Source organism: Scylla paramamosain, chromosome 35 (assembly GCF_035594125.1).
Source record: "Scylla paramamosain isolate STU-SP2022 chromosome 35, ASM3559412v1, whole genome shotgun sequence".
Lineage (NCBI taxonomy): Eukaryota > Metazoa > Arthropoda > Malacostraca > Decapoda > Portunidae > Scylla > Scylla paramamosain.
The window spans coordinates 12,128,013-12,150,273 of record NC_087185.1 but is presented as its reverse complement, the minus strand read 5'-3'; the positions used below and the strand labels follow the sequence as shown (position 1 = coordinate 12,150,273).

At 41.8% G+C, this 22,261-nt stretch overlaps 1 protein-coding gene across 1 annotated transcript in view; it reads right to left on the bottom strand.

Moving 5' to 3' along the window:
* Positions 1 to 6,106: 6,106 nt before the first annotated feature.
* LOC135090456 (glutamate--cysteine ligase catalytic subunit-like) overlaps positions 6,107 to 22,261 on the bottom strand; it is a 174,610-nt gene continuing 158,455 nt past the window's right edge. The window contains exons 5-10 of the mRNA XM_063987194.1: positions 17,414 to 17,586; positions 13,559 to 13,776; positions 12,226 to 12,422; positions 8,986 to 9,157; positions 8,039 to 8,257; positions 6,107 to 6,202 (exon numbers count right to left, since the gene is read on the bottom strand). Coding sequence (XP_063843264.1) covers positions 6,107 to 6,202; positions 8,039 to 8,257; positions 8,986 to 9,157; positions 12,226 to 12,422; positions 13,559 to 13,776; positions 17,414 to 17,586 — 1,075 coding nt within the window. The remainder of the gene's footprint in view (positions 6,203 to 8,038; positions 8,258 to 8,985; positions 9,158 to 12,225; positions 12,423 to 13,558; positions 13,777 to 17,413; positions 17,587 to 22,261) is intronic.

Sequence of the window (22,261 nt, the reverse complement as noted above, 5' to 3'; positions counted from 1 at the left end):
CGGGTACTGGTAGCTTCGCCTGGTGTGTGTTCCACCTCAAGTCAGCCCATCAGCCTGTCGGCGTATGCGATGTAGGTGTGGCCTTCCAGTTGGAATAAGTTGGTCGCTACCTGCTGAAAAGGGAACTGGGGGGGGAGGGCTGTTCAGGAGTGGCTCGGTAGGCTGAGAGGGTGCGTTTGTCTCGCACACTCAGCATTGGCGTCGTTTCTGCTCAACCTCTGCGTCAATGCCAGGCCAGTACACCGACTGCCTAGCTCGGCATTGCATGGAGTCCCTTCCCTGGTGGCCAGCGTGGAGGTTGCTGAGCACGGTGCGCCTCAGGTTGGATGGGATGACAAGGCGTGGGAACCGTTCGTCATTGGTGTACAGCACGACGTCCCCTTGGCACGACAGGTGGCGCCTCATCTTGAAGGCCAGAGTGCCTCGTGCTCGCCCTCCTTCTGTTCTGCCCAGCCGTTGTTGGCGACGCATTCACGTAGAAGCTGGTATTCCTTATCCCGGCGAGCGTCCTCTTCTACCTGCTGCATGTCTACCACGCGACCCACTTCGTCTACTGTTGCTTCTGCAGCAGCGGCGGTCATGGCTGCACATATAGCTTCGTCGTCTGCTTCATCGGAATCTTCCGGGGCGCAAGTGAGGACTGGGTAGCGTGAGAGGGCGTCTGCAACACAGTTGGTTTTGCCTTTGATGTATTTGATACGGAGGCTGTACATAAGTGTTCTTTCCTTCAGGTGGAGGATGCGGGAGTTATTGATGTCTTTGAATTCTTTGTTGATGATTTTCGTTAACGCTTTGTGGTCTGTGACGAAGGTCAAGTTTCTGCAGCCTAGGAGGAATAAATGAGCTTTCTTGAGGCACCATGCAATTGCGAGTGCTTCCCCCTCCAGAGTGCTGTAGTTCTTTTCCGCCGCTGTCAGGTGTCGGCTGCCACAGAGGACTAGTTTCCATCCGGTTGTACAGCATGCGGGGGCCTCCAGGGAGATGCATTGGCAATATTGTTGCATGACTAAGAATCCTATGCCTTGGCGGCTGTAGTCTGTTAACACGGCGGTGTTAACACGAGAGGTGTCGTAGTACCTGAGACCCTCAGCTGCCAGATTCTTGATTGTGTTCTTGGCTGATGTAAAGATTGCCTTCAGCGTGTCGTCCCAATACACTGTCTTTCCGGAGGGCTTCTTCAGGAGCTCCCTGAAGGGCTCCATGATGGGGGCTACTGCTAGAAACGGGGCCACCTGGTTTACAAGGCCAAACCACGACCGTATATCGGTGAGGGACGGGTTGGGGGGCATTGAAAAATCTGTGATGCTTTTGATCAGGTCGTGGCTAGGCTTGTACTCCTCCCAGCCAAGGAGGTACCCAGCGAAGGTGACGTTCCTCCTGCAGAAGCTAAATTTGTCGGGCCGAAGAGTTACGCCGTTGTCAAGGCACCGTTGAAGAAAGTCGTAAGTGTGCCAGAAAGCTTCTGACACACTGTCGTCATGCAAGAGTGTGTCATCGACGCACTTCAGCTTCCTGGGAATTCCGGCGATGATGTCGTCGAACCGTTTTGTGAAGGCGTCTTGCGCGAAGCAGTGCCCCGTGGGAGTCCTGCAGTAGCGGAACCGCCCCCAAGGTGTGATGAAGGCAGTCAGCCTGCGACTTTCACCGCCGAGTCTCACGTAGACAGGCTTGATTGAGCTTCTGAAAGTCCACGCGGCTTTCCATTCTTCTTGGGTACGACTACCATGCGAGCGCACCATTCTGTCGCCTCCCCGGCGGAAATAGCCTCTATGATGCCCTTGGCGATGTCGTCGTCGAGCTGACGTCGCACCTCGTCATAGAAGTGGTGGGGAGCTGTAGTGGGGACGTGTACGGCGTGCGGACGTGCGCCTGGCTGGAAGAAAAGGGACTGCGTTCTGTGGAGAATACTGTGCGCCCAAATTGTTCCAGGAACCATTTCTTTAGGCGCTCCAAGTTTTCCTCCTCCAGCTCGAAGGGCGGAGTAGCGGGGCAGGTGGAAGCCTGTGGTGCTTCTGGTGTTGTGACGGCGCTAACTTGTGTTGTGGGCCTGGGGAAGTTGTGTGGTACTAGCCGCAGAGCCTTACAGGCTCCGAGGGATAGATAGAGGCGCTGCACTCCCACTGCTATATGCACACATGCTGAAGTGGTGGCAGGCCCGGTGGTCACCACACAGTGCAGTCTGCCCAGAAGCTTCACTCCACCGCCGGCGACGTGGCTGATAGTCCTCGTTGGGGGCTGGAGCTGCCGTGACGAGAGTCCCAAATCTTTCAGCGAGTGACGGCCCGCGATGCACACCTGAGCTCCTGTATCCGCTATCACCATAGTACTGCACTCTGTCTTGTGGTGAGGGTGGGAGACTCTGACGGACATGCCCGTCACTTCTTCATCCACGCTCCCTACCATTACAGCATTGGACGAACGGGCGCTCTCCCCGCTCGGTTTGAGGGAGCGGCATAGACGCCAAAAATGTCCCTTGCGCTTGCAGTTGCGGCAAGTGGAGTTGCGGGCAGGACACTGGTCGTTACTGCTGCAGGAACCGTCTCCACAGTTCTGGGTGCGGCCCGGGTTCTGCCCGCCTTGGGTGACGCACTGTCCGGCGTGGCGTTGGTGGCTTGCCGCAATGACTTCCGTTTCCGACGTGTGGGAATGGGCGGGAGGGGGCGGGGCTTGGTCGTTGTTCGGTCGTGCGTCCGCCACTGGTGCAACATTTGCCCCCAGAGCGGTCGCCTGCCACCCTGTCCGCGGCCTCGATTATTTCGCACTGATTTACCATATCACTGACTGATTTGAGACGTGAGAAACACCGCAACACTTCCGCTTTCATACTGCGGTTGCTTAGGCCCATTACTACTTTTCTACTTAGCACGTACTCCGTGAGGGGCTTATCGCACTCGGGGCACTGAAAATTGCACTCTGCCGCCAAGGCACGGCACCTAGACACGTGCACATCGACACTGTCCCCGGGCGCCTGGGAGTAACGAAAGAACTCGGACCATGCTCCCATCTCACAACGCGGCCCGATAACGATACTTCACACCACGTCTATTGCTGCCAACGTTGAGAGCTGGCGGAAATCCTACCAGAGGAAGCGTACGTCGATCCTCTGCTGTAGGTCGCTGCTGCATAGGAGCCTCACGTATGAAGCGGCCAGGGATGGAGCCACAGATGACTCCGTAGTCCTCCACGCTCACTGCACACGCTTCGAAGGCGGAGGGTGACATGCCCTGAGTTGCCGTCCCTGGCACAGACGGGGGTCGCGGTGGATGCTGTAGTGCCATCGGCCCCCACATGTTCGGTACCAGCGCCGAGGAGCTCTGAGCCATGCCCCATGGCATATGTTGCTGGACAGGTGCTGCTGGGATGAAGGGCGTGGTGAAGAGTGGCTGTGGAGGTGTCTGGACTGCCATCTGTGGGACCTCTGGCGGCGTCCAGCCAGGGAGCGAAATTTTTTTCCCAAACGATTTGGAGTGTGGGGGGCGGGGCTTAAGTGATGCGTGTGTAGGGAAAACGAATTTTATGGTTAACTTAATGATAATATTTTATTAACAATCATACACGCTCTCTCTCTCTCTCTCTCTCTCACACACACACAGACCTCTCTCTTGATTATGGAATGTATATCTATAACTAAATGAAGGGTTCTCAACTTTGGGGTAGACGTATCTCCTGTAGTAGACTACTGGAGAGGAATTTTGTGGATACGTGACAGGTAATACAATAGTCACTCTTGCTAGTTTTCTATAGATCGCGTCGTTTCTCACGTGTACGAAACAGGTACCGTCATCACAAGCACGACTGTCAACACGCAGATATCATACTTTGAAGGTATGTTTCAAACACTCTTACTTTATATCTTATATGTAGCCTACTCATTATATTCATAGTCACAGTATTAAGAGTTCCACTCCACAAGAAGTCTCAATGCAATAGCGTTTTGTGTGGGGTTTGTTGGTCATGAATGACACTTAACATTACACGAGGATATCAGCATCACCTCAGTCATTTAGTTTGAATTTTTTGTGCACAATAATACCTACTTCAGCACCCGAGCAGTAGCAAACCAATCTGTATTCTTTCTGCCTATATAATATATGTAGCTATACATTCACGTGTAATTTTATTTATCACATTTGTAAGTATGCTAGACTAAAATGCCTGAAACCAATTTTAGGTTTCGAGCATGGAGGATCTTATTCCCTTGAGGGATCGACACCAGCGTGAGCACCTACTTTTCATTGCCACTGGAGAAAATAATGTGCGTCCAGGATGGTTTACACCACTGCCCATTGCTGGAATGGCAACAGACGTGAATCCCGAGTGCATGGCCAACGGTGGTGATGTTGAGCCGATGCAAAGTACCAGTAATGGTACTGCTGAGATGTTACAGCAAAATAAAGTCAATGTGAGGAGCAGCAATCTCTCTGATTATGAGAACGACGACACCACCAATGCTGGTGCTATTAGACTTGCTTCAAGGGAAGCTTCTCTTCACAGCTGTACCACACGGCTCATAGAAAAGTTGAGAAAAGACCCAGGAGAATTAACTGAACCAGCTGAAGCTTTTATAAAACAATTTAACTCTATAAAAACAAATTCTGCACTTGCTACTGCCCTTAAAACTTTTGGAAAACACACAGGGGCATCATTGGCTTTGTCCAGCTTCAAGAAAGGTAAAATGTGTAATAAAAAGGGAACAGCAATCAAGGTTCAGCCTGCTGCAGTTAGTCGTCGCTCAACTGTACTTGGGGGCATGAGATGTTTGCACACTGGTCGTAAAGTCAAAGATGCCTGTGACAGTGAATTAAAAAAGCGTAAGGTGGCAGACAGTAGTCAGCTGATGCCGAAAAAAGAAACCAGGAAAGCTCCTCACTCTCTAAGTCAGTGTGTTACAAACAATGAAGGAATTGGTCAAAATAAATATTCCAAGTGGTAAGCATAATGGTAACCATGGATGAGACGGTGTGTGTGTGTGTGTGTGTGTGTGTGTGATGGTGGTACATTGTGGTGGGTGGTGGTGGTGGTGGTAGTGGTGTGTTGGTGCGGTGTAGTGGGAGGTGGTGGGTGGTACGGTGCTGCAGCATGGCGGGTGGTGGTGGTGTAGTGGGTGCAGTGTGGTGGTGGTGGTGGTGTCGTGGTGCTGGTGCAGCGTAGTGAGTGGTGGTTTTGGTGGTGGAGTGTTGTGGTGGTGGTGGTGGGTGTGAATGTGGAGGTAAAAGTAACGGTGATAATACTGATGTTCATCTTATAGATAGTGTATTGAATATGCATGGCTGAATTATATAGATAATATTATATTGTTTGTGTTCATAAAATAGGTAATGTTCAGATACCCGGAAAATTGGTTTTATGCATTCGTGGATCACGAATTATGAACTCTAGCTAGCTGTGTTGATAAAATAATGTTCAGTTACCCATAAAATTAGGTGTCTGTACTCATGTAACACGAATTATGATGTACTGCCTGTGTTAATAAAATATTGAGTGATGATGGTAGTGAACAAAAACACTATTTATTCAGTGTGTGTAATAATAATAATAATAATAATAATAATAATAATAATAATAATAATAATAATAATAATAATAAACGGTTTATTCTTTAGGCAGTCAACAAACTGAAAATGTACATTGGGGGTGGGGAAATACTTGACATTAATCCTGAAGGTAAGTCAAATCTAGAAGGGACTATTGATTGATGGCTCACACCATGGTGGTAATCGCACTGAGTCTGTACCGGTCCGTGTGTGTGTGTGAGAGAGAGAGAGAGAGAGAGAGAGAGAGAGAGAGAGAGAGAGAGAGCGTGATTGTTAATAAAATATTATCATTAAGTTAACCATAAAATTCGTTTTCTCTACACACACACATCAGTTAAGCCCCGCCCCCACACTCCAAATCGTTTGGGGAAAAAAAAAAAAAAATCGCAGCCCGGGAGTCGGTTATCACCTCTTCTAGGGGCTCTTGCCCCGCGGAAAGCGATGCTCTGCTGCTTCCTGGCACCTCGTCCGAGTTGATACAACACTGCGCCATGTTAGGGTCGGAGGTGGAGTCAAAAGCCAGCAGCAGCAATGTCCGTTTATTGGTGCGAACCACTACTTGCATTTACCCATTAGAGAGGGTGGAACGGCACTAACTCCTCTCGCCGGTGCTGAATGCTGATGCCCACGGTGCTTGAGGAAAACATATCGTACTCCGATTGAAACCCCTACAAGAATGCTCACAACAGCAATAAAAGATGTTTTAAGTACAGTAGTCGTGTATAAAGCCAATATTAAATTAAATTTTGATGGAATACCTATTCACCTACGTTAACTGACTAACCTTCCCATAGTTAAAACTCAACGGAACATACTATGTTTCACGATATGTAAGTAGGTATATAATGAATTTTCTGTTTTGCAAAAGCCTCTTCAATATCATATCGGAATTGGAATTACCCATGAATTACCATAAATCATATATTAAATGTCAGACACAGCTGTACTTTGTGACATCTAGTTTAACCTTAACTCAGGTACGGTCACTTTTGTGAAACCATGAAATGAAGGACAGCCGGCTGGTGTTTCTTCTTTCCCTCCAATTATAAATGCTCCTCATGTGTTTAAATTTGGTGCAAATATGGTCTTAGTATTCGTCTGTGTAAATATGTCGAGATAAATTGGTTTTGTAATATGATTTTGGCTAAAAATGAAAGTGCATTGATGCACGTGTACGTTCGTTCCTCCTGGCTCCCTTAGGGACGAGGAAAAGTTGCCAAACTTTATGTTATTTCTCTTTTATTAGATCGACTTTTACAATTTTCATTCAGATATGCTAACGAAAGGGGTGATCTATCCATATATGCCTTCAAAATCATCATACAGCATGTAATAGTGATGAAATCTGTGATTGTGTGACGATGTTCGGAGCGGTCGCGAGTGGCTTGATCAGAAGCGAAGGGTAGACATATTTTGGCTTGTAATATAGTTGATAATGAACGTTTCTCACTGAACATATATGTGGAGACGCGTGAGTTATTCTTTTCTGTACTGTATTAAAAGAAACGTGAAAATTCATCAATTTACTTTAAAGAAATGAAAGTGAACGCACCTATGTTGAGGCCAGCAGAATCGCCGTCCAGGAGACGAATGAGAGATTTCAAAATACTTGATACATGGGAGGTATAATAATATCGCTGATATTTTCTTTATCCTCATGTTAACGAATGATGATCATTCTTGCTCTAGAAGCAATATCAGTAAAAAGATAATCCACCAAACACGAGTATGAGCCAAGCTAAAGATGTCCACAATTCGCAAGGCATACCCATAATTCGCATGCGACAGCGGCATCGATTTCACTCTGTCTGACTGACACTTATTGCTAGTGAAGGTGTGATGTATGGGAAATATAATAATATTGCTGATATTTTCTTCATCCTCATGTTAACGAATGATGATCATTATTGCTCTAGAAACAATATAAAGAAAAAAACAAAAAAAACACACCAAACACGATTATGAGCCAAGCTAAAGATGTCCACAATTCGCAAGGCATGCCCATAATTCGCATGGGACAGCGGCACCGTCTTCAGTCACTCTGTCGTACTGACACTCATTGCTAGTGAAGGTGTGATGACGTTACTCGTCACCACCACCGTTGGTGACAGGACAGAACCCTGAGAAACACCACTTAAGAGACGAACAGAGACGGTCTACCAAAGCATCAACAGAACGGTCATATGAACGGTGAGAAGTTACAGAGAGAGAAACCTTAGAAGGGTAGCTTGACATAAAAAAAAAAAAAAAAATATATATATATATATATATATATACTCGTATATATATATATATATATATATATATATATATATATATATATATATATATATATATATATATATATATATATATATATATATATATATATATATATAAATAAAATCAAATATACATATATATATATATATATATATATATATATATATATATATATATATATATATATATATATATATATATATATATATATATATATATATATATATATATATGGGTCCCACATTTCCACCATAACAACCTACCTTGGAGATAGGAATTAACATATTGAGGTTGAAAGAAAGGATAGCACGCGTCAACAGGACAATGAATACACCAAAAGCTGCATTCTCGTAGTCAGTCAGCTGAACTTCGCATGGTCTGAACTCAACCCTCCAGCCAGCGTCTTTGTTGACTGATGGAAGTTTGAATCTCATGCTCTGCCAATTTGTACTCTGGATGTTCTGGTGAAGAATTTATCCCATAAACCTCTCACAAGTGGATGCATTTTTGTTCAGCTTGTGATAATGGGAAATCAACAAGAAAAAATATATAAATAAATAAAACAAATAAATAAAAATCGTACAGCAACTTTGTTATATATATATATATATATATATATATATATATATATATATATATATATATATATATATATATATATATATATATATATATATATATATTGTACTTGGGGTATCTGGTCTTCAGTTAAACAAATTAAAAAAGGGATTTCTGACGCATATTATTGAAATATGAAATATATTATAAAAAGACCATGTAAAGAAAGAACAGTAAGTGAGAAAAATATCAATTAAAAGTATATTCAAGAAATATCCTTCTAGGGAAAGATTCGCAATAAAATAAAAGGGCATAAGATACGCCTTTATATTCCTGACTTTGTGCCACAAAATAAAAAAAATTAAAAAGTTGTAGCAAAATAAATTGGTACTTTGTGTATAGATACAAACAATACAGACATCAACAATATTGTATACAGAAAATCTGAAGTTTCTAAGTCTTCAGTATATAATTCATTTATTCTGTTGCCCTTGAAGTCTCATGTAGTTAGAATACATAATTAAAAAAATAATATCTACGGTAATTTGGACTTTGAAATCAGTTAGAAGTTTAAAGTTATTACAGTGTTTATAAATGAAAGTCAAATCCAGTATTAATCTATGGATCTCACCTCAAAATGGTCTATTTCATTCGCATTATCTTGATGAATTCTTTCTGAATAGAGAAGAATGGGATCCCTAATGAAGAGGTGCGCGATGTGTAATGCCATTTGCTTGTCCACTTTATTGTCCAGCAGCTGCTGTTCAATATTCTTGTCGTAAACCAAAGGAATGTCATTGTACCTGAAATATGGGATGTTGTAACATAGTTAGGATTTGTATGTAGGTTAATTTAGTGTTATAATGGATTTCACACATTTAATTTCATGAATAGTGTAAAAAAAAAAGATAAATTTCTTGAAAAAAAAACTCTGCAAATTCAACAAAAAAAATATTGATAGATTTTTTGTTTTGGATGAATGATAAATGTTTATTAGCAATTACTTTGACTTTTACCGAGGTAATAGGATTGTTCTGCAACGGTCAAGACCGTCTTGCATGACCTTCCATTACATAATTTACCCTAACTGCTTTGTAAAGCTAAACTGTCACGTAACAATGCTCTGATGACTATACGACCTCACCACTCGATGGAGCTCAAACGTGTCCTAGAGGACCTCTAGCTGCCAGTGGTTCACAACCTCTCACACAGACCACGACTAAGAACAAAAGAGTAGAACCGAGGTTAAGGTATTAATATTGACTGCCTCACTGAACTCGTCATCTCAATTAAACACGCGCGCGTCAAGAGGAGGAAAACGGACCGCACAACCTAACGGCACGCATTACCAGAACAATTATCAAAACTACGTTAACGGTAAACAGTATCGTCCGACCAACCTTCTGACCAGTGTCCCACACCATAGCTGGGCAAATAATGGTTAAATACATATGCCTTTCTCCATAGTATGCTAGGGGAAACATCCGTCACAGACAGCAGCACAAACCGTACCAACAGTAACGTCATAACGATCACTAAGGCATGGCAACTACCACTAGAAACATCTACTACAACTAACTAATTACTCACTCCTACAACATATATACCGAAACAAACACTGTGGTACAGGGGTTGTCTCCCTAGCATGACTCTCTATTCAACACACCTTCTAGCAATATCTCATGAAAAAAAGAAAAAAAAAAAAAAGGCGTACGGTGTATATTCACCAAGAACACTGTTCATTACTTCATCCATGCTTATCATCATCCTGTGATCAGCTTCCCGTACCACCATCTGTTAGTCGTCACACACACACACACACACACACACACACACACACACACAAATAAAAAAAAAAAAATCATGCCTCTCACTAATTCTGCCAACGGAAGGTGAGACAACGCTGACAATTAGCACACCACCGTCACTTAAAATTACATCACATAAACTAACTTGTGTCACTATTATTATTATTATTATTATTATTATTATTATTATTATTATTATTATTATTATTATTATCATTATGATTGTCATTGAACATTTTTAATTATTATTATTATAATTTTCATTACTATTAGTATTATTCTCCTGAGCGGAGCGAGGGGCTTCTGATTTTGTTACCGCATATCTCTACAACCCACCGCTCTGCCTGGTCCCTGAAGGGTACAAGGATGATTTGGCCAGGAACACCTTTTGGTGTCCGTCGCATATAAAAATTGCGATTTTAGTCTCGAAAGTCTTCCATTCAATAACTTTTGATTTTGCATCTTTCTTATTTTATGACATTTTTTCGTCCGACCCACCGTTTTGTCGTATTTTGCACATTTCGATTTAACGAGAGCGCAAAATGTGCTTATCATATATATATATATATATATATATATATATATATATATATATATATATATATATATATATATATATATATATATATATATATATATATATTTTTTTTTTTTTTATGTAGGAAGGACACTGGCCAAGGGCAACAAAAATCTAATAAAAAAAAATGCCCACCGAAATGCCAGTCCCATAAAAGGGTCAAAGCAGTGGTCAAAAATTGATGAATAAGTGTCTTGAAACCTCCCTCATGAAGAAATTCAAGTCATAGGAAGGTGGAAATACAGAAACAGGCAGGGAGTTCCAGAGTTTACCAGAGAAAAGGATGAATGATTGAGAATACTGGTTAACTCTTGCGTTAGAGAGGTGGACAGAATAGGGGTGAGAGAAAGAAGAAAATCTTGTGCAGCGAGGCCGCGGAAGGAGGGGAGGCATGCAGTTAGCAAGATCAGAAGAGCAGTCAGCATGAAAATAGCGGTAAAAGACGGCTAGATATGCAACATTGCTGCGGTGAGAGAGAGGCTGAAGACAGGCAGTTACTTTCTTACTTCATATACGGGATAGTCAATTTTGGTTGACACCATCAAACTCAACAGTAACTGTAGAATCAAGATGTATTGAGAAAATTTGACAAAACAAAAAAGAAAATGGTGTTATGACGAGTTGAACTGTGAAGATATTAAAAAAAAAAACATGTTTATAACATGTTTTACTTATGATCGCTATTTTCAACAGTTAAAATTCTAAAATGGTAAACAGTATCGAATTTTCCTCAATGACAATTTCATACTAGTTTAGCTTAACGTCGTAAAAAATGTAATGGTGACGGCAAAAGTATCAAAATGGTACTTTCGCATCGTCACCGGGAAACTTGGAGTTTCCCGGGAAAACTTGGAGGCGAGCAGCTTGGTTAATCTCCCGTCAAGCGCTCCGCTGGAAGCCACCATGCTAACACCCAACGCGGCTCACAAAGCTATCCCGCTCTTAAACTCATTAGAAAAAAAAAATAAATAAATAAAAAAAATAAATAAGTAAATAAATGAAATAAATAAATCAATGCAACAAATAAATAAATAAAAATTACACGAAAACTTTAGGAACTGGCTGGAAATTTGTTATTTTATAGTGAACTATGACTTTTACACTTGCATGGATTTCAATTTCATTTCGCTGATACGGCGGAAAACGGGTAAAAAAAAAAAAAAAGATAATCAAAGAATAGTCTCCGGTAAATTTGCAGTGAAGACACGGCATGCGCCAATGTAACAGCGCGCCGGTGCCTTAATCACTCATCCCCCCTTCAACATAACTCTTACAAACCCGCTATAGGGAACACAATGAATTCATAACAAAATGCGGGAACTTAATGAAATAGACATAAAATAACTTTGCCCCTGTAACAGATGTTAATTTATGCCTCATGCACATGAGATGGAAAGTGCCTCTCGGATTACCAAACATTCAAAATGAGTGAAATGGTAACAAAGTGTTAGACATCATGGTATATAACAAGCTAAAACTTACACACCTGGACCCACAGGTTGAAAGGTAACAATCCACTGATCCATGTCGGGACTTTGGTATCACAAATCTTTCATTCCTCAGAGGCTCCAAGCTTCTTTCTTCCCTCGTGCGACAGTCAACTGAGGCAGCAATGACGTCCCATCGAGAATCAACGTCTGTCAGGTAACCGCGAAATATCGGAGAAGCAGCAGTGAGAGCCAGCTGTGGAAGGTTGTGTGTGTGAATTACTTTACGTCGTGTGTGGATAGTGTTAAGAAGGATACTTAGGGAGGGAAATGAGTTGCGAGATTTTTATCGAAAGATAGTGTGCACATTATCACAAGGTAACATTAACTCATTATGAATAGTCACCCACATTACCGGAAAATGAAAAAAAAAAAAGTATATGCAGTCAAAGTACATATTAATAAATATATTGAAATCCTCGCCTTTGTAAACTTTTATTTAAAAGTTTTCGAACCTTTTAGCTATGGTGAATGTAAAAATTATGTGTTAGAAACTAGTCATCTTTGAATGGTTGGTATGCTTGGGTATGATGACATTCCTTAAAGCTGTTATACATGAATACATTGTTTGCATCGTTATACAGACGATTTACGTTTGAATAAATTGAGTTTAATTGCGAGTATACTGGTGAGGTCTTCACACAATGACAGTTGTTTATACATTCTTCGTTCATATATCTCAGAATGCATGTACTTACAGAGTTCAAAGAATTCAACAGTAAGTTTCCATACATAGGAAAAATTATAAGAAATTATAGAATAAAAAAAAAAAAATCTATATTTATCTAATATGCTCTACATGACTGCTTTTGTGTTGAAAATACATTTCAATGCGTGTCCTCCACTGCAGAGGAACACGTTCAAACACATCTGGATTTATGCTTCTAATGGCGTTCGTGATACCATATGTATGCAAACTTATGGGACACCCTGTAGATGAGGATGTACTTTTACTTCCTTAAATAAAAAAAAAAAAAATAAAAATAAATAAATAAATGAAGAAATAAATCTATAAAACGTAGTATCCAAAAAAGTCAGTGTTGAGTCACTAAGCAGCTGTCAAAGAAGATTTAACAAATTTATGGATGTAGACGGTAGGTGAAAATAGATAGGTATGTTTGATATATATATATATATATATATATATATATATATATATATATATATATATATATATATATATATATATATATATATATATATATATATATATATATATATATATATATATAGTAAGTACAATGAGAAAAAAAAAAATCAGGATTCTACAAGGAAGAGTTCCTGAAAGGCAGATAGAACGTGAAATTATTACTAGACAGCTTCATTCCTCACCATAACAGGGCAAAGAGGTGTCAGGTGATCGTATAGGACACGAGCCTCATTAATATTACGGGTCTGGATAGTTATCTGTAGGCAGCAGCATCCCGCACCAAACCCCACGGCGTCCAGGTAAATGTGGTCTTTCTTGGCTGCTGCAGCACAACTTTCATCTCCACTGTACTTTGACATATCTTCCTCAAACGGCCTTGGAGTTTTGAGATCCACATATACTGAAATCATAATATGTCTTTGAAAATTACGGAAGAGTGATTTGTAAAAATATATATATATATATATATATATATATATATATATATATATATATATATATATATATATATATATATATATATATATATATATATATATATATATATATATATATATATATATATATATATATATATATATATATATATATATATATATATATATATATATATATATATATATATATATCCCCAATCAGGGTCCGAGATGTTAGTGAAAAATTAAAGGATAAATGTCTTGAAAACTCCTTCTTGAAGGAATTCAAGTCATAGGAAAGTGGAAATAAGGAAACAGGCAGGGAGTTCCAGAGTTTACCAGAGAAAGGGATGAATAATTGAGAGTACTGGTTAACTCTTGCATTAGAGACGTAGACATAATTGGGGTGAGAGAAAGAAAAAAATCTTGTGCAGCGAGGCTGAGGGAGGAGGGGAGAAATGAAGTTAGTAAGATCTGAAGAACAGATAGCATGAAAATAGCGGTAGAAGATACCTAGAGATGCAACATTGCGGCAATGAGAAAGAGGCTGAAGACAGTTATAGGGGAGGAGTGGATGAAACGAAAAGCTTTTGATTCCACCCTGTCTAAAAGAGTGGTATGAGTGGAACCCACCCAGACATGTGAAGCATACTCTATACATGGACAGATAAGGCCCTTGTGCAGAGTTAGCAGGGAGGAGGGTAAGAAAAATTGGCAGAGACTTCTCAGAACACCTTACCTCATACAAGCTGTTTTAGCTAGAGATAAGAAGTGAGGTTTCCAGTTTAGATTATAAGGAAAGGACAGACCGATGATGTTCAGCGTTGAAGAGAGGGGCAGTTGAGTGTCACTGAAGAAGAGGGGATAGTTGTCTGGAAGGTTGTGTCGAGTTGATAGATGGAGGAATTGCGTTTTTGAGGCATTCAACAATACCAAGTTTGCTCTGCCCCAATCAGAAATTGTTGAGAGATCAGAAGTTAGGCGTTCTGTGGCATCCCTGTGTGAACAGATTACTTCGTGAAGGGTTGGACGTCTATGAAAAGACGTGCAAAAGTGCAGGGTGTCATCATCGGCATAAGAGTGGATAGGACAAAAAGTCTGGTTTATAAGATCATTGATGAACAATAGGAAGAGAGTGGGTGACGGGACAGAACCCTGTGGAACACCACTGTTAATAGATTTAGGAGAACAGTGACCATCTACTACAACAGCAATAGAACGGTCAGAAAGGAAATTTGAGATGAAGTTACAGAGAGAAGGATAGAAGCCATAGGAGAGCAGTTTGGAAATCAAAGCTTTGTGCCAGACTGTATCAGAAGCTTTTGATATGTCTAAGGCAAAACGTTTCACCAAAATCTCTAAAAGAGGATGACCAAGACTCAGTGAGGAAAGCCAGAAGATCACATGTAGAACGGCCTTGACGGAACCCAAACTGGCGATCAGATAGAATGTTGTGAAGTGATAGATGTTTAAGAATCTTCCTGTTCAGGATAGATAAAAAAAAAATTAGATAGGCAGGAGATTAAAACAATAGAACGGCAGTCTGAGGGATTAGAACAGTCACCCTTTTAAGGAATAGGCTGAATGTAAGCAAGCGTCCAGCAAGAAGGAAAGGTAGACGTTGACAGACAGAGTTGGAAGAGTTTGACTAAGAAAGGTGCAAGCACGAAGGCGCAGTTTCGGAGAACATTAGGAGGGACCCCATCAGGTCCATATGACTTCCGAGGGTTTAGGCTCGTGAAGGCATGGAAAACATCATTGGAAAGAATTTTAATAGGTAGCATGAAACAGTCACAGTGTGTAGAAAAGGGAGGAACAAGCCCTGAATCGTCCAAAATAGTTTTTTTTAGCAAAGGTTTGAGCGAAGAGTTTAGCTTTAGAGATAAATGTGATAGCAGTGGTGACATCTGATTGAAATAAAGGAGGGAAAAAAAAGAAGAAGCAAAGTTATTAGAGATGTTTTCGGCTAGATGCCAGAAGTCACGAGGGGAGTTAGATCTTGAAAGATTTTGAAACTTTCTATTGATGAAGGAGTTTTTGGCTTGTTGGAGAACAAATTTGGCATGGCTCTGGGCAGAAATGAGAGTCTGGTGGTGGAAGGCACAAGTACCTTTTGTGGGCCACCTCTCTGTCATGGATTGTACGAGAACAGGCTGTGTTAAACCAATGTTTGGAAGGTTTAGGTCGAGAAAAAAAAGTGAGGAATGTACGTCTCCATGCCAGACACTATTACCTCTGTTATGCGCTCGGCACACATAGACAAGGAAACAGTAGTCATTCCAAGGAAAATCAGCAAAATACCTTCTCAGGTCATCCCAATTAGCAGAGGCAAAATGACAGGCACCTCCGCTGAGGGGGATCCTGCGGAGGGAATGGAGCGATAGGACGAGATACAGATATGAAATTGTGATCGGAGAAGCCCAACGGAGAAGAGAGGGTAACAGCATAAGCAGAAGGATTAGAAGTTAGGAAAAGATCAAGAATGCTGGGCGTATCTCCAAGACGGTCAGGAATAAGAGTAGGGTGTTTCACCAATTGCTCAAGGTCGTGTAGGATAGCAAAGTTGAAGGCTAGTTCACCAGGTTGGCCAGTGAAGGAAGAGGAATGCCAAAGCTGGTAGTGAACATTGAAGTCTCTAAGAATGGAGATCTCCTCAAAAGGGAAGAGCTCCAATTTGGAAGTTAAGGAGTGAAAATTTTTTTTTTATATTCAGAGGAGTTAGGTGAGAGGTATACAGCACAAATAAATTTAGTTTGAAAGTGACTCTGCGTCGTAGCCAAATGGTGGACAACTCGGAAGATTCAAGAGCGTGGGCTCGAGAGCAAGCTAAGTTGTTGCGCACATAAACGCAACATCCAGCTTTCGATTGAAAATGGGGATGGAGAAAGTAGGAGGGAACAAAAAATTGGCTGTTGTCAGTTACCTCAGACATCTGTGTTTCATTGAGGAAAAGAAGATGAGGTTTAGTAGAGGAGAGGTGGTGTTCTACAGATTTAAAATTAAATCTGAGACCACGAATATTGCAATGTTAATGAAGAAAAGTTGAGGAAGAAAAAGTTGAGGAGGGGCGGGGGTAGCGTGTCAAGACACTTAGGGTCGATACCAGAAGAGCAGTCCGACCTGGGGACATTTATGGTCCCCTCCCCAGATGGGGACTCCGAGGCTGGTGTAGAAATCGCCATGATAATTTTGAATTTTGAGTGAAGGGTGTGTGTGTAATTAGGTGCTTGTAGTTTTATGTGAAGGAAGAGAGTTGTCTTTACATGGCAGGCTGTGACTGTCCCTATGTGTTGTGAGACAGAAAGGGAAACGTTCAGTGAGGTCACAGCTGGGTTTAATGATAAGTTCACAGCACCCCCGGATCCAGTGCTTCAGACCTCACTGGGAGTAATTATCTTTTCGGCAGGTACCTACTGCCTCCTTCTATAAATAAATAGATAAATTAATAAATAAATAAATATATGTATATATATATATATATATATATATATATATATATATATATATATATATATATATATATATATATATATATATATATATATATATATATATATATGTATATATATTCCTCATTTTTTCTGTATTGATGCTGTATTGATTCTGAATTAATGTTCTTACCAGGCACATTCACAGCAACTTTTTCTTTGCGTCGCTGTAGAATGTTTTGAGTGAGTGTTTTGAAGCGCGGATGATTCTGTGTGATGACGTCTTCTGGTAAAAATAGCGAATGGGAGGACGCACTTGAAGGATCTACCCAGGTAGTGGGGGATGTAAAATCAAAACAGCCCAGCCTGAGGAAAGATTATTATTTATTTATTCATTTTTATTTAATCAAATAATATATATATATATATATATATATATATATATATATATATATATATATATATATATATATATATATATATATATATATATATATATATATATATATATATATATATATATATATATATATATATATATATATATATATATATATATATATATATATATATATATATATATATATATATATATATATATATATATATATATATATATATATATATATGTGTGTGTGTGTGTGTGTGTGTGTGTGTGTGTGTGTGTGTGTGTAATAATAATAATAATAATAATAATAATAATAATAATAATAATAATAATAATAATAATAATAATAAACGGTTTGTTAATTAGGCAGTTAACAAACTGAAAATGTACAGAAGGGGTGGAGAAATACTTAACATTAATCCTAAAGGTAAGTCTAATCTAGAAGGGACTATTGATTGATGGCTCGCACTATAGTGGGAATCGCACCGAGTCTGTATCGGTCCGTGCGCGGCGCCTTTAGGGGCGTTATCTTGTTGTGGTGGCACGGACCGGGCGAGGAGCGTCAGGTGGCAGCATGTGTCTGAGACGTGGATGATGCAGTAGTCCCCTTCCAAACATTTCCAGAGCCTCTCGGTGCCTGGTGGATAGTCTGGACAGACTCAGGGTGGTCAGGGCTTCTTCCTAGGTGGTGTAGGCAGGGCCAAGGATGACCCTGCACGCCCTTTTCTGCACACTCTCTAGCTGTAGCTGTTGAGCGTGTGTGAGGGAGGAGGACCACGCTGGGGAGGCGTACATGAATTTGGGGAGGATGAAGGAGAGGTACACCCCCCCTTAACTCATCTGTCGGCGTCCCCAGCGACCTGAGTCTACGCAGCATGTACAGCCTGTAGGTAGCTGATCTTATGGTGCTGGCGACATGCTGCTTCCAGGTCAGCTGGTCGTCCACCGTGACTCCGAGAAGCTTGGCACATCGGACCACCTTAAGGGGGTGAGGGCCCACTGTGAGCTAGGGAGGGGGCACTGGTACAGAGGAGGTACAGAAATGCATCACCACAGTTTTGCTGTGGTTGATGGTCATCCTGCTCTCCTCCGTCCACGTCTGCAGTCGCTCCAGAATTGCTTGCAGTGGCGAGTAGTCCGGGTTCTTGGTGGAAACTGGGACGCCCACGGTGCAGTCGTCCACATACTTCCAGCGATGGGGGGTGTCAGTGAGGGCGTCGTTAATGAAAAGGAGGAAGCATAGAAGACCCATCTTGGTCCCCTGGGGGACCCCACATTTCAGCTGTTGGAAATTAGAGACAGAGTCCTGATAGCGAAAGGCCTGACGCCTCCCTGTGAGGGATTCGGCTAGTCATGCTACCAGGTTAGGAGGGAGACCCAGAGTTACTGTCTTGCTGATGACAACAGTGTGATCAACAAGATCAAAGGCTTTTTTGAAGTCCACAAAAGCAACAGCTATAGAGGTGTTTCGCTTGTCCAGGTGGCTGTGGATGAATTCAAGAAAGCTGGTCAGGTAATGAGAGGTGGAGGTGGCTTTAATATTTCCAAATTGTCTGATATCCATGGTATTACAAATTTTGGTGTAGGCCCAGTCATACACAAAATTCTCACAAATAAAGCTAGGGATGAGGGTGATAGAGACTGGCCTGAGGTCATTGAGTGACTGTGGACTGGAAGTTTTGGGGATGGGGGTGACGCCCAGGTCCGCTGATGCATGAGTCTTTTAATGCGGGGCGTCATCCAGGGGGCATCAGACGGGTGCGCTGTGACGCTCTTGGCTGGGAAGTAGCGGTGGAAGGCTTCTGTGGTGGTGGCGACGTAATTTTGCCATTTTAAGTGGACGTCCTCCACATCCAGCACCTCGGTCCACTAGAGTTGTGTCACCCACTGCCCAAACTCCCTCATGGTTAAGTCAGGCATGGGGCGGTGGGTCCTGGTGACAGCTGACCGGGGGGTCGAGGTGGTGGGTGTGGATGTCCACAGTATGGAGAGGTGGGTGCTCCGTCCCATGGGAGGCAGCGGGTTGGGGAGCGAGTACTGCTGGCCCAGGTCTGTCAGTATAAGGTGGAGGATGGCTTGCTGGTGGGTGGGGAAGTCCACGACCTGGGTGAGGTGTAAATGGTGTAGGATATCGTTGATATCTAATCTGTTAAAGTCCCCACAGATGACCAGCTTGGCGGCAGGATACCTCACCCTCAGGGCATCAGCAGTGTCGATGATGTGAGTGGTGAGTAACTGTGCTGTGTCGGCTCGTGGGGGGTGGTACACGACGCACACGATGATGGAGGCTGTGTTGCTGGGATGGCAGGGGGGGCGTAACTCTCACCCACAGGGCCTTCACACTGGCAGGAATATCGACAGGGAGGTGTGAGGGGCTGAGGGCAAAGCGGCAGAAAACGCCCCCCCCCTTCCTGCGACCTGACATGAGGTGATGGTAGAGCTGGTAGTCCTGCATCGTGCACACTTCAGGAACAATCTGCCATGCCTCAGTAACCGCCACAATGTCCGCACAAGTAGAACTCACCGTCACAATCAACTTGTCCATCTTGTTGACCAGAGACGTCGCATTAAATAAGAGGAGGGAGGGAAGACTATACCACACACGTGGCACTTCAATGTGTTTGTATTCCCTCTTCTCCACCCTGCGGTCTTCTCTGGCACTGGAGGCCACTACCTTGATGGGACGCACCACACTTTTACCTCCTCTCGATCCGGATACTTTCGTTCCGAAATAGTTTCAAGGTCTTAAGGCACTGTATCACGTTGGGCGGCGGGTAACCGGATCCTCGCTTATGACGCAGATGGTAGTTGCGTTCGTAAGTTTGCACTGAAGCAAACATTATTCTTTATGTGCCAACACGCACTCGCTAAATGTGTTCGCAAGTACAACAATCCCACCAGGGCGAGCCTAAAACTAAAAGCTAAAAGTTGAAAACAGAAAAAAAAAACTGAGGTCACTATCACTAGGCGGCGGGGAAGGCCAACAAGCTGGCCGAGGCTGCTCGAGAGCGCCTAAGGTCACACGTCCTGCCCGTGTGAGGTCAAGACAAGGTGTGTGTGTGTGTGTGTGTGTGTGTGTGTGAGGCAGACCAAGGGTATAAAATAAGGAAAAGAGCCGATACTTCTCAAACACACACACACACACACACACATACACACACACACACGCACACACACACACACACACACTCATAAATAAATAAATTAATAAATAAATAAATAAATAAGTAAATAAACAAATAAATGATAATTAATTAAATAATAAAAAATAAAGAGCCAATTCAGGAATGGATGCGTCTAAAAAGTTTCTCTTTAATAAAGTAAAGTTTAGAGGGTGAGAAAGTTTATGAATTGGTTAATTCTTAGAGGTGAAAAACAGGTGTGGGACTCAGTAGAAAGTCTTGCTCAATAAGAGAGCAGGAGGCCAGTATATACAATTAGCAGGTTCAGAACAGCTGTCGGAATAGTAATTGCAGAAGAATACAACAAGAGAGAGAGAGAGAGAGAGAGAGAGAGAGAGAGAGAGAGAGAGAGAGAGAGAGAGAGAGAGAGAGAGAGAGGGAGAGAAGGAACATTGATGAGGAGAAAAGCTTTCGACTACTTTGTGGAGGAGAACTGTGAGAGTGAAGTCCCCTTTCTTTTATTATTAGAGGTATATTCCATACAAGAATGAGTAGGGCTACTGTATAGACTAAGATAAGCAACTGGTGGACATAAGGCAGAAAACTCGAGTAATTAGAAGCAGTTTTTAGCAAGAAAAAATATATAAGATTTGCAGTTCAGATAAATATCTTGAGTTTGATGTCGAGGAAGAAAAATTTTTTGTCGTCAATGGTGATAAGATGGATGTTTGGAAGATAATTTCGACGAAAGAGTGTTTTTTGAGGTACTGAACGTGTTTTGGGTATATTATTAGATCTATAAAGTTATGCGGTGGATAATTCGTGTTAATTATTATAATTATGTTATAACCGATAATTATTTTTTTTTATGTTGCGTGATGTAATTTATATGGTAATTTTGGTCATTTAATTTTTTTTACTATTTGCATATGTATTATAGCCACTAATAATTGTTCCAAAGCTTAGATGTATTGCAAGTTGACTTGGTTCAGGTTGTATTTCCGTGATTCTGGTAGTATACAGAAGGATTCGGCAGCAGAGCCTATAAAGTGTAGTAAGGAGTTCATACCTATCAGGTAAGTAGAACACTCGGTGTCTCTTTCTTCGTCGGATCTACACTGACTGAAATTTTTGTGATCATTCGTCTTGAAACCTCCCCCTTCAAGGAATTCAAGTCATAGAAGGGTGGAAATACAGAAGCAGGAAGGGTGTTCCAGAGTTTACCAGAGAAGGGGATGAATGGTTGGGAATATTGGTTAACTCTTGCATTAGAAAGGTGAACAGAACAAGGGTGAGAAAAGAAAAAGGCCTTGTGCAGCGAGGCCGCGGGAGGAGGGGAGGCATGTAGTTAGCAAAATCAGAAGAACAGTTAGCATGAAAATAGCGGTAAAAGATAGCAAGAGATGCAACATTACGGCGATGAGAAAGAGGCTGAAAACAGTCAGTTAGAGGAGAGGAACTGATGAGACAAAAAGCTTTTAATTACACCCTGTCTAAAAGAGTGGTAAGAATGGTACCCCCACCCAGACAT